At 43.3% G+C, this 12356-nt stretch overlaps 1 protein-coding gene across 1 annotated transcript in view; it reads right to left on the bottom strand.

Moving 5' to 3' along the window:
- Window positions 1–289: 289 nt before the first annotated feature.
- LOC148523705 (gonadotropin-releasing hormone II receptor-like) overlaps window positions 290–12356 on the bottom strand; it is a 30422-nt gene continuing 18355 nt past the window's right edge. The window contains exons 3-4 of the mRNA XM_088473028.1: window positions 6944–7148; window positions 290–762 (exon numbers count right to left, since the gene is read on the bottom strand). Coding sequence (XP_088329154.1) covers window positions 290–762; window positions 6944–7148 — 678 coding nt within the window. The remainder of the gene's footprint in view (window positions 763–6943; window positions 7149–12356) is intronic.

The raw sequence follows: 12356 nt of genomic DNA, 5'->3' as shown, positions 1-12356 counted from the left end.
AATCTGTTGGCAGCCCTGCCATCAACTACATGTGATATATATATTCATATAGGCAATAAAAATATGTTCATGGCAAAATGTGGCTATATCTGGAATTAAAAGATAAAAATTCACAGCACATAAAACATTTATGGAATCTTTATGTTGCAGAAATAATCTTGCATCTAGTTGGAGAACTCTGTACAAAGCACTATGCTAAGAGTATGCTGCAGGGCATGTTCTTATTAGTGTTCCACTGTGAATCCCAGTGTACTAGATGGAAGTCCGATCTGGAGTTCTGTAGAAGACCTTAGACGTAGCTGCCACTGAGGCCATTTGTCCTAAACTCTGAGTTTGTAGAACCGTTGTAAGACTGCAGTACTTGCAACTCCTGGTTCAGAACTGTCATCTTTTTAACACGAAAAGAGGACATTGAACATCGAAATGACCCAGTCACAGAGGAGCTTGTGTCAGGATCTGCTGTCCTTCTGCCTCCACAATAGCACTGAAGGCCTTTCCGAAATTGTATAGTAAAAAGTCCATAGGTGATGGGATCCAACAAGGCGTTGACCAAACCAAAGATGAAGAGGATGTGTGTGAGAGACTGTGACACCTTCTCTTTCATTGTTTCAGGATGGAACCAGTACCACAAGCCCAGGATGTAGTAAGGGGTCCAGCAGATGATGAACGAACCAACAATGACAAAGCTCATCTTTAGAGTCCTCATCCGTGCTTTAGGGATGTTGTTTTTGGAGCGCCGCAAGTAAACTTCTTTAGAGGAAACTGAAATATAGCAAAACAATAATAAATATTTTTTTTTACATTTCCATCATAACACCTACAACTGTAAAATATTAATATAGCAATTAAGTCAGAGCTAAGAGCGAATCCATCCCCAAGATATTAGAGACTGTCTAACTTACTGAGAAATGCATGCCATTTCAGTATGATGCCTATAAGAAGAAACATTTCTGCTACTTAGATCTGCATTATCTAGACTCTGGAGTCATTCTGTATGCTGTGGCTGATATATTAGCATGTTAAATTTTGTTTTTTATTTAAGGTAAGAAATTAAATTTTTCTAGCATATATTGGGAATGGGAATTTTCTGTTTCCAGTTAGATCTTGTGCTACAAGAAAACAAATTGAATCCTCCAGATTCATTTAAATGCAACACAACTACTCAAGCAATAGAAATTGTGAGAAGCAAGTGACAACAGGGAAATTGTTTATCTGATGTAGACAATGTTTTTTTTTCTCTTTTTGGTTGCCTGCGTATGTGCACATCAATAATTTGTCAAATCTCAATTATGCTGCCAAACACTTATTTGACATCTCAAACCTTTCACAGTAATATACAGAATGCTGAGCTATTTTAATATCAAGAGATTATGTAAAGGGCATTGAGATTTTTTTTGTATATGTAGCTCGAGGTTTTGTGGTGAGTTTATGAAATGGAGGAAAGCCCTAAGTCCGTTAGAAGCTGCCAGGCCAGTGATAGCTGGTGCCAGGTGTCGTCAGCTACCTCTGGCGAAAGCTTTCCTATGCAGAACATGGAGATACAGACAAGAAAATATGTTGGGCCGCGCTTTAAATGGTGGTGAAGGGGTGGGGTAGGGGGTCCTATGTGATTCCGGGGGGGAGGGGATGCCAGGGGGGACGGGATCGGAAGAGGGTAGCAACGTAGAGCAGGAGTACCGGAGCCTGCTAATGGATTTTGGTAAATTGGGGGTATACGTGCACTCCTGTGCTGTGTATAGGGTGGGGTGTTGTGGGGGGAGTGCGGGGAGGGATTGTGGGGGAGAGGATGGGGGAAGTGTTGATGATGAGACGTGAGAGGTCTGAGTCAGTGGGTGTGTGTGAGTGAATGAATGAAGAGGCAGACACTGGGTGTGGAATCCAAACCTATTTTATTGGGCAGGGCACAATGCTTCCCTAGGTGGTTCGATAGATAGTGGATCTGTTCAGTAATGGAGATGAGAATATTGTCTCTGTACAAGCCTCGGTTGGGAAGTGGGTAGACCCTTTCAGGGGGCTCCTTTATGTGCGGTCCTTACTCCTGCACGTTCCTCTGCTGGACCTGTGTTCTGCAGATGTATTCAGTGGTGATTATGTCCAGGAGTTCAAACAGTTGGCGGCATCCCGCACTGTATATGGGATAAGCTTACCTACCGGTAGGTGAAGTGTGGTCCACTGTTGGAGCAGTACTTGCTCTGATCCCAGATATCGGCAAGGTGGTTTGTGATACCTCCGCTGTCCCGCGGGGTGCCTGGCGGGTGGGCGCCCTTTGGTATGCAGCTGTTGGTGTCACTGGGTAGGGGTAACTTGGTGGTGGTTTGATGCGGAGGGCCGCAATGTGGTTCGACCCCACGGTCCCGTGGGGTCAGTCTAGAGTCACTGTTGGGGCAGGCAGGATCTGCCGGGTGTTGCTTACTGGATTGCCTGCTGCCTGGAGTAAGTGCAGTTACGGGCTGTGTGAATTAGGCTTGAGTGCCGGTGGTAGGTGTGCTTTGTTGGTCTCCAATGCATTTCGTCCACGAGCCCTTTCTCAAGGAGTTACTGAAGTGCTGAGAATTACGTATTTTAAAGGGGGTTACCTGGTGTGTCAGAGGTCACGTGCGGGTGACTGACCAATCATGCGTGTGTGGGGGGGTGGTGTATGGGACCTGACAATATAGGAGGGGTGAGATCGGTGTTAACTAGTGACGTATGTGTCACATGGGGGTTGTGGTGGCCAATGATGTGGTGCGAGGCCAGGCTGTGCGGGATGCCTGCGTATCCATGGATACACATGTCATGTTCGGTGGGATCGGGATTACCCTGTCACATTGTTGGTCACATGGTGGTGGTATCCAATGGTAGCGGGGTGTAAGTGGGCTGCTGCATTGTTGGCGTTGCTATGGTAACGCGTGTGGAAGGGGATCTGGATTCATGTAGCGGTCTATCCTGAGGTGTATTATGGTGGTGATATTGGTGGGACGGATGTTAATGTGACTGACCAGGAAACATGGTGTGTGTCACTGGGTGTTAGGTGCGCTAGGGCTTACCGATGCTGTGGAATCGGTGAGTGTGCCTGTCTATGTATGCTGGATGTAACTGATGTAGTGATGTTTATTAGTGTGCCTCTGATCCTGTGCGTGGTGTCCGGGGCCATGTTAAATGAGTGTATAATTGGTAGAGGGCTGAAATAGGTGGGGTGTTGGTGTTGCTAGGAACATGTGTATATACTGGCAGGGAGTGGGGGGGGTTGAAGGGGTAGGCGATGGTGTGTGCGAATGGTGATGGGGTGTACTCGTGCCTGTTGAGTAATCATGTCTGGGATGTGGGGAGGGTGGCGAACAGTTATGGGTTGTGGGGAGTTAAGGGGACATGACTTGTGGGGGGTCCCGATGCGGGATGGGGATTAATGTGGCATGTACATATGATTCTGGTTCAGGTAGGTCTGTACTGGGTGTGTGGGATAAGATGGGTGTGCGTTTGGGGTGGGTGTGTGGTGTGTATCACGCCTCCTGTTGCATTACGTATCCAAGCTGCATTGTCCAATGCAGCATCGGATACTCTACGGACCATCGGCCGGCTGCGGGGCCGCCGCAGATTAGAGTAAGTGGCCAGGAAATCTCTGTCAGCCGACGGAGATCCTGGCCTCTTCCCTCCCACCCAACAGCGGTGACATGCCTCCGTTTCGGGAAACGGAGGCCATCGCTGCCCCCTCCCAGCTAACAAACGCCAGCAGACTGTCAATCACTGACAGTCTGCTGGCAGTCTGCATGCGGTATCGCAGACCCGTTCTGCACATGCACAGAATGGGTCATGTGCCTATGTAGATTCCTGATCATCGGGAATCTGCATTCAGCAGTTCACTTGCGTGCACTGCTGAATTAGGCCCTAAGTGGGCTGCTGAGCAGTGAGCTTGGCCATTAGATAAGAATTACTTCTCGTATGTATTCGAATATGAAAAGTGATATCTGCCAATAATTGCGCTAAGAAGGCTGCTAAAGAATAGTATTAATCTCCTTGGTGTTATCCTCACCAAACGTACAATAGTGCAAACAAATATTTGGAGAATACCACTCTGCGCTCACTTTAAAATATAAAATTTACTTATCTTAATTATGATGTTCCGATTTTTTTGAACCTCAATTCCTTTTGTAGTGGATACTTTATATAATAGATGTGAAGTATGTGCTCCAATGTTGATGAATATGTGGGAACATAAAACATAAAACACAATCTAGTGCAGACGTATAAAAATCCACTCAAATGTGCAATAATTCAAAGGAGATTAATATATAAGGGTGTATATATAGCTTAACCCGAATTATAATGTATATAATCCATTCAGATATGTACTGTCCACATATCCATAATAAAATGGAAAAAAGAGTCACGTTTGAAACAAAAGAGACAATTTTCCAAAGAAAATAAGAATATTTAATAGAGTGTGTCCAGATAATGAAATCCCAACGATTTTAAAATATGGCAATGTTTCACAGCTTGATATATCCAAAAAAAGTTGAAGGTGGCTTCCTACCAGAATCCAGTGGTTTTTTGTGCATATAAGAGTAGTCTCACTGCCCGCAGTAATACACCAACCTTTTCGATGTAAATAGCACCGTCCTCCTCTGGTCTGGTCAGGATAGCTGCTTAACACCAATACCTCCAATGCGTTTCAGTCAGTACTCTGATCTTCCTCAAGGCTCGAGGATTCTGGTAGGAATTCTGGTAGGAAGCCACCTATGAGTTGGTATGTTTTGGATCATGAGCAGTTCCTTTCCTTCTCCATACTCTTCTCTTCCCATCACTCTGGTACAAGTTGATCTTTGTCTCATCTGTCCATAGGATGTTGTTCCAGAACTGTAATGGCTTTTTTATATCTTTTTTGACAAACTCTAATCTGGTCTTCCTGTTTTTGAGGCTCACCAATGGTTTACATCTTGTGGTAAACCCTCTATATTCACTCTTGTGAAGTCTTCTCTTGATTGTTGACTTTGACACATATACACCTACCTCCTGGAGAGTGTTCTTGATTTGGCCAACTGTTGTGAAGGGGTTTTTCTTCACCAGGGAAATAATTCTTCTGTCATCCACCACAGTTGTTTTCCGTGGTCTTCTGGGTCTTTTGGTGTTACTGAGCGCTGAGCTTTCCGGTGCGTTTTTTCTTTTTAAGAATGTTCCAAACAGTTGATTTGGCCACACCTAATGTTTTTGCTATCTCTCTGATGGGTTTGTTTTGATTTTTCAGCCTAATCATGGCTTGCTTCACTGATAGTGACAGCTCTTAGGATCTCATATTGAGAGTCGACAGCAACTGATTCCAAATGCAAATATCACACCTAGAATCAACTCCAGACCTTTTACCTGCTTAATTGATAATGAAGTAACGAGGGAATAGCCCACACCTGTCCATGAAATAGCTTTTGAGTTGATAGTCCCATTACTTTTGGCCCCTTAAAAAGTGGGAGGCACATATAGAAACCGTTGTAATTCCTACATCGTTCACCTGAGTTGGATGAAATTACCCTCAAATTAAATCTGAAAGTCTGCAGTTAAAGCACATCTTGTTTGTTTCATTCCAAAGCCATTGTGGTGGTGAATAGAGGTCAAAATATGAAAATTCTATCAATGTCCCAATATTTATGCACCTGACTGTATCATTCAGTGTAGGCACTACAGGGGATGGGGAACGACTGTGCGATTACAATGTTGTAATCGTACTGTAGTTCCACTATCTGCTTAAGTTCCTATATACTAGCTCCCTCTCTGTTACTTAAATACAATATTTGCTTTGACAAACCACTAGCTGAGCAAGTAAAAAAAAATGTGCAGTGTAGTGTATAATAGTTGAATGCTGAACCCCCTTTGAAAACTAGAGCAATTTGCAAGTTTGCAAGGAGATAGGATGTAATATTTCATAACAGGAATGCAAGAAATATATATTAAAGAATAGGGTGGGGGAGAGAACATATAGAGAGGGGCTGGAGGAGAGGAAGATCACAAAGCGTCAATAAAATAAAATATGTGGGTGGGTGGCGGAAAGAATATGGAACAAATTCAATAAGAGATGGGGAGAGGTGCTACTATTTTTAGTTATGGCTCTGCACATAGCACTATTGTAATGAAAACTTAATATGGGAAAGCCCATACCTTTGTCGCTCAACATGCATCACCTGTATTTGTGCATTTCTTATAGGTAGATATCGCAAAACCCCTGTAATAGTGACTATACTGTATGTTGAATCGTTGTATATGTTCTAATTCTGCACACCTTAGTAAAGATTTAGGATTGTATTGGTCTAAAGTGCTAACAGTGGGCCAGATTCAGACCTGGCCGCAAGCGCTGAGCGCTCGCAACCGGGTCGATGGTGGCCCAGAGCGCATGCGCACGATGGAGCCGGCTCCGTCGTGCGCATGCGCGAGACCCGAATAGCGACGGGCAATCCGTCGCTCCGGGTCTCGCACAAAAGGGGGCGTGCTGTCGATGTTGAGTGACAGTACGTCCCTTTGGTGGGCGGGCCGGGGGGGTGGCTGCCCATACGGAGGTGTTTCCATGAGAGCGCCTACTGTCTGGGGGCGGCCCCACTCTGTTTGAGCCGAAAGCTCTCTGGGGCTTGCGGCCACGAGACCCTACCACAAGGGTCTAGTCGCAAGCCTGAAGATCGCGATGGTCTTGACCATTGCGACCATCATCCTGGCCACTCGCATTAGCTGTGGGTGGCAACCCACAGCAATGCAAACGGCTAGGAGGCCGCTCCATAAAAAAAAAAGACGCCCTGATTCAGAGCGAGCACTCTCTCAGAGCATCCGGCTCTGAATCAGGGCCAGTGTCTGCAGAATGGAGCAATGGATGTTATACCTTGTGGGAGCATAAAGACGAACAGTAATGTATGTCCTTTAACCATGGCGTTCTAGATGCATCACAAGTGCACTGCTGTAAAAACTGGCATTCAGTGTGGCTAGAACTCACGTGTTCCCTTGCTCATGCGCTTCGAGATCTCCAGCAGAATCCTGGAGTAGCAGGAGATCATGATCAGCAGAGGAAGCAGGAACATGCACACAAAGCTCACCATGTTGTACACTGTTTCCAACCAGTGCTCAGGGAAGCTGCCTTTGGTGGTGCACTGGGTGAAGTTCTGTGGTTCAGTGATAGTTACTGTATGAAACAGAAAAAGCTAGAAGAAAAAGGGAAACAAATTAACTATCCGTACTCCAAATCATACTAACCAGTATTTTTCTTAACTCCATCTAAAACTAAAAAAATATATATCTTTATGGGTGAAGTTGGTTTAGTTACTATTAAAAATTAATCTTACGCCTTTTTAACATGGGTATTACTAGATAGCAGAAACAAATCCCCACTTTTAGTGAAGCTACCATCGTACACCTCAGTATTCTATTCACTATGTCTCAGCTACCAGCCCCAGGGGCGTATTTGTAATGGGTGCAGGGTATTTGTAATGGGTGCAGGGTATGCGGTGAACACAGGCCCAAACCACCGGGGAGAGAAGAGGGGGCCCCGGATGAGGAATGCACACGGGTCCCCTCCTCTCTTAAGGTACCTCTGCCCTGACAGATGTTTTATTGAATATTTTAAAGGGGATACCTATCTCCTACACGTTGTCACATTATTGGGATCACTGATTCTTCAGCATGTCCTAAGTGTACCAAATCGGAGGCATCCCTATACCATTGTGTTTTTTAAGATCTTTTTATTTGTCAAAATGTGAGACAAAGATACATAGCAGAGGCAAACATATACATCCTGAATCATCAAAAAACAGAAAAAAGAAAAAGACAATTAAATGGTACAGTTTCCAAACCACATTGCTATGCCATATATTTCTTGTCCTTCTTTCCTTCCAACTATTGAACATATAAACACAATAAATTTAAACTTAAAACCGAAAATAAACTTAAAACCGAAAATAGTAACAGTTATTGTTATTATAAAACACCAGAGTATTGGTTATGGGAGCCAAAAAACTCCAGTTATCGTGAAAAATGTATCAAAATATAACTTTAAATCCTATAAATACATTCAGAAAATTAATAAGAAAACTACAAAAACTTTTCAGACATAAATGGACAAAAATTAAAGACGAGAAAGACTAAGAGGAGAAAGAGGGGAAAAAAAAGAGAAGGGAGAGAGAAAAACAATAACTAAATATAGAAATAAAGGGGAAGGGAGATGGGCAACAGAAAAGAAAAAATAAAATCAATATATAAATATATATATTTATATTAGACTATCACCAAAATAGAGCATAAATGTTTTTGTGAAACTTGTCCACATTATTATTTTGAAGGCTAGTAATATACTCCATTTTGGACACAAACCAAACACGATTGAGGAGCGCCTGTTGAGTTGGAGGGGAAGGGTTTTTCCAGGTGCTAGCGATTTGATATTTAGCCGCACAGGAAATATACCATCATTTTATTTAATAAAATAATTTTATTGTCAAATTTGGATAGCTGGCATACCGGGGCACATAGGAGCAACGAGTCTGGGGAAAGGGGGGGGGGGGGGCATAGTGGGACTATAGAGGACATAAGTGATTGAACAAGCGACCAGAAGGGAACGATATTAGGGCACGTCCACCAAATATGGAGAAAGGAGCCTATTTGACCGCAGTTTCGCCAACACATAATGGAGGAAGCGGGATATATTTGGTTAAAACGTTCCGGCACAAGATACCATCGGGTGTACACTTATATGAGTTCTCCTTAATGGAAACACTGATGGAACATTTTGATATATTGAGGCGGATGGCCTCCCAAGTTTCATCCCCCAGAGAGATACCTAGGTCCAGTTCCCAAGAAAGTTCATGGCCCGCCAGAGGTGGATGTTCCTGGATAAGGATGGTGCGATAGATACGAGAGATGAGGCCTTTATCAGCAGAACTGTAAATACAAAGGCGTTCCATCACCGTGGGATTGCATTGAGAATGAGAGGGTGGAAGGGATGAGGTAACAAAGTTACGGAGTTGAAGATATTGATAAAAAGAGATTTGCGGGAGTGAATGTGTCTCGCAAATGTCGGCAAACGTTTGCGGAGCAAAATTACCTATGATGTGACGGAAACGGGTAATGCCGATCTTTGACCAGGTGTTAGCCATATGGGGTGAATTGCCAGGGGGAAAAGAGGGATGATTCCACAGAGGGGTTTGAGGCGAGGGGTAGGTAGACAGAGCAAATTTAGAAGAAAGAGAGTCCCAAGTAGACAAAGTAAGAATGGCTGAGGGAACTGAGAGAGCTGAGGTGGGCCTATGTTTGCGTAGAAGCCAGGGGAGATAAGAAACGGATGTGACTTTGCAAAGTTCAGACTCCAGGTCGACCCATCGTTTGGTACCTTTGGGGGAGTGCCAAGCCGCCAGTTGGCTGAGCCTGGAGGCCTGATAATATTTAAGTAGTTATGGAAGGCCAAGACCTCCTGTTACTGAACTTTTGATAAGTATCTCCCTCCGGCTGCGAGGTCTTCTGTTGTTCCAAATAAACTTACCGTAGAGTGTTTGAAGAGAAGAGAGAACACGGGGGGGTACAGGGACCTGAAGGGTCTGAAAAATATATAATAGTTTGGGAAGGACATTCATTTTTATTGCATTTATGCGTCCTATCCAAGAAATAACGAGAAATATCTTGCTCAATTGCACGGAATAAGAGGGGATAGTTTGCTTTGTACAGACTGTGATAAGATTTTGGGAGACGGATTCCAAGATATTTAATAGAATCTGTCCTCCAGGAGAAAGTGAAATTAAGACGAAGGAGGTCCAGGGATGCACTTGGAATATGGAAAGGCAGGGCTTCAGATTTATCATGGTTTACCTTGTAGCCAGACAAGCGGCCATATAAAGATAGTTCCTGGAAGAGATTTGGGAGAGAGATCAGGGGATTGGTGAGGGTGAGAAGGACATCATCGACGAAAAGAGAGAGTTTGTATGAGGAATTGCCAATAGAAATACCAGAAATATCAATATTCGCTCGAATCCTACAGGCTATGGGTTCTATTATCAGAGCATAGATAAGTGGGGAAAGTGGGCATCCCTGCCTGGTACCAGTTGAGATAGGGAAGGGGTCTGAAAGAAGGCCTCCTGCTAGAACAGAAGTGGAGAGGTTGAAGTAGAGAGCTTTAATGGCTTGGAGAAAGTTGCCCTTGAAGCCAAAACCAAGTAGAGTTTCAGTCATAAAGGGCCAAGAGACCCTTATCAAAGGCTTTCTCGGCATCAAGGGCAAGAAGTAGAGAGGGGAGCTTAAGGGTATTGACGTGATGGATTAAGTCTACTGTTCTTCTAGTATTGTCGAGTGCTTGGCAGGCTGGCACAAAGCCCACCTGATCTGGGTGGATGAGAGAAGGGAGGATAGGGTTTAATCGGTTTGCTAGAATTTTAGCAAAAAGTTTGAGATCTGTATTTAGAAGGGATATTGGACAATAGTTAGTCACAAGTTGGGGATCCTTACCTGGCTTTGGAATGACCGAGATTTTGGCTCTAGTGGTATCTGAAGGAAAGAAGCTGCCCTCAAAGACATGATTAAAGGAGGTCGTGAGGTAGGGAGTGAGAGAACCTTGAAAGGCCTTATAATAAGAAAAGGGGTCCGTCTGGACCTGGTGCTTTTGAGGGTTTCTGGGTTTTAAGGGCAATAATCAATTCTTCTTCAGTTATGGGAAGACTAAGATCCACAGCAGTGACAGAATCAATCTGAGGTAGGGCACAGTAAGAAAGATACTCAGAAGTAGGAATAGAAGGGGCAGGTTGGGGAGAGTCACAATTTTTAAGATTGTAGAGGTGGGTATAGTAGTCCTTAAAAATAGAATTAATTTTAAGGGGATTATATTGAAGAGATCCAGAGAGATCCTTGAGTGCCGGAATTGCTAGAAGAGATTTGCAAGCTTTCAGGCGATTGGCTAATAAAGTGTCCGCCTTATTGCTTTTTTCATAAAAGCGCTGGTTTAATCTTCTGAGGGATTTCTCAATCTTCTCTGAGATAATAGTGTTAAGTGCAGACTTCGCTACAACCAATCGTCTGTAAACGGCATCCGTAGGGGTACGTTTGTGAAGAGATTCCAACTGTTTATGTTCCTTATTCCTGTGTGAGGCATAACTGATTATATGACCCCGGAGGACACATTTATGAGCTTCAGAGGTAATTGGAGAACATCCAGATTCAGGCACGTTAAGGGAGAAATAGTCCTTCAAAATATCTGTGATCTTTGCTCGGAAGTGAGGAATTTTTAATAGCGTCTCATTGAGTGTCTGGAAGGAAGATTTATCTAAAGCAGGGTCCAGAACACAGTTAAAATCTCCGCCGAGAAACAGATATCCAATACGTTGCTTATGCAATGAGCTAAAAAAGGACTTAAAAAAGCGCTGGTGACCTACATTAGGAGCATAGACATTAGCAATGGTGACATCTATATGTCCCAATCTACCAGTTAAAATAATATAACGACCGTCTGAGTCAGTGTAGACGGAGTTTTGTTAATTAGGATCGCAACTCCATTGTGTTTGGTCGTGCTGGAGGAGTAGTATACATTGGAAAATTGTTTAGAAAGCAAGGATGGATGGTCAGGGGTTCGGAAGTGGGTTTCTTGTACAAGAACAACATCGGTCTTAAGACTACGGATGGTGCGGAACAGATGCGAACGTTTCTGGGGGGTATTGAGACCTCGGACATTCATGGAAGCAATAGTAAAAGGCATGATAAAAAAGAAAAGAGAAAACAAAAACTCAGGTAAAAATTTAATGTGCAGAAAATATTTAAACAAAATCCACGGCTCGCCTGGAAGAGAGAAAAAAAAAATAAGAAAAGAATTGAAAAGAGAAAGTGAATGGGACCGAAAAGAAAAAGTAAGAACAAAGAAGGAGGTGGGAATGAGTACGGAAACCCGACCAAAAAACTGGGGAGAAGTACACTGAAACTAGGACAAAATCGTCCAAAGAGGCGCAGGCAAAAATAGCCTGTGGCACCTCTAGGGGAGAAAAATAAAATAAAATAAAAAATAAATAAATAAAAATAATTTACTTTGAAAAAATAATTTAAAACCTAATGGTTTATATAGAAAGGAAGAGAGATGTTTGAGGGACTGCAATGTCCCCTGGGTGCTGAGGGGGAGAGAAGGGAAAATAATAGTAAAAAGGAGGGGGTCTGGAGAAAGGGTAGCAAAACGGTATATATGGAGGAAAATGAAAACATATTAATTGGAGAAGCCTAAATCAGCAACATCTAATAATATCATAAACCATTAATAATAGAATACTAAATATTGCATAGACAAAAATTTTTATAAAAATAAAACAATGAGATCATAGGCCCTGATTCAGAGCCGGACGCTCTGACCAGAGCGCTTGCTCTGAATCAGGGCCCTCCTCCATTAATATGGAGCG

The sequence above is a fragment of the Taudactylus pleione genome, unplaced genomic scaffold (assembly GCF_031769625.1).
Source record: "Taudactylus pleione unplaced genomic scaffold, aTauple2 ptg000129l, whole genome shotgun sequence".
In the NCBI taxonomy this organism is placed as follows: Eukaryota; Metazoa; Chordata; class Amphibia; order Anura; family Myobatrachidae; genus Taudactylus; species Taudactylus pleione.
This window is presented reverse-complemented; position numbering and strand designations above follow the sequence as displayed.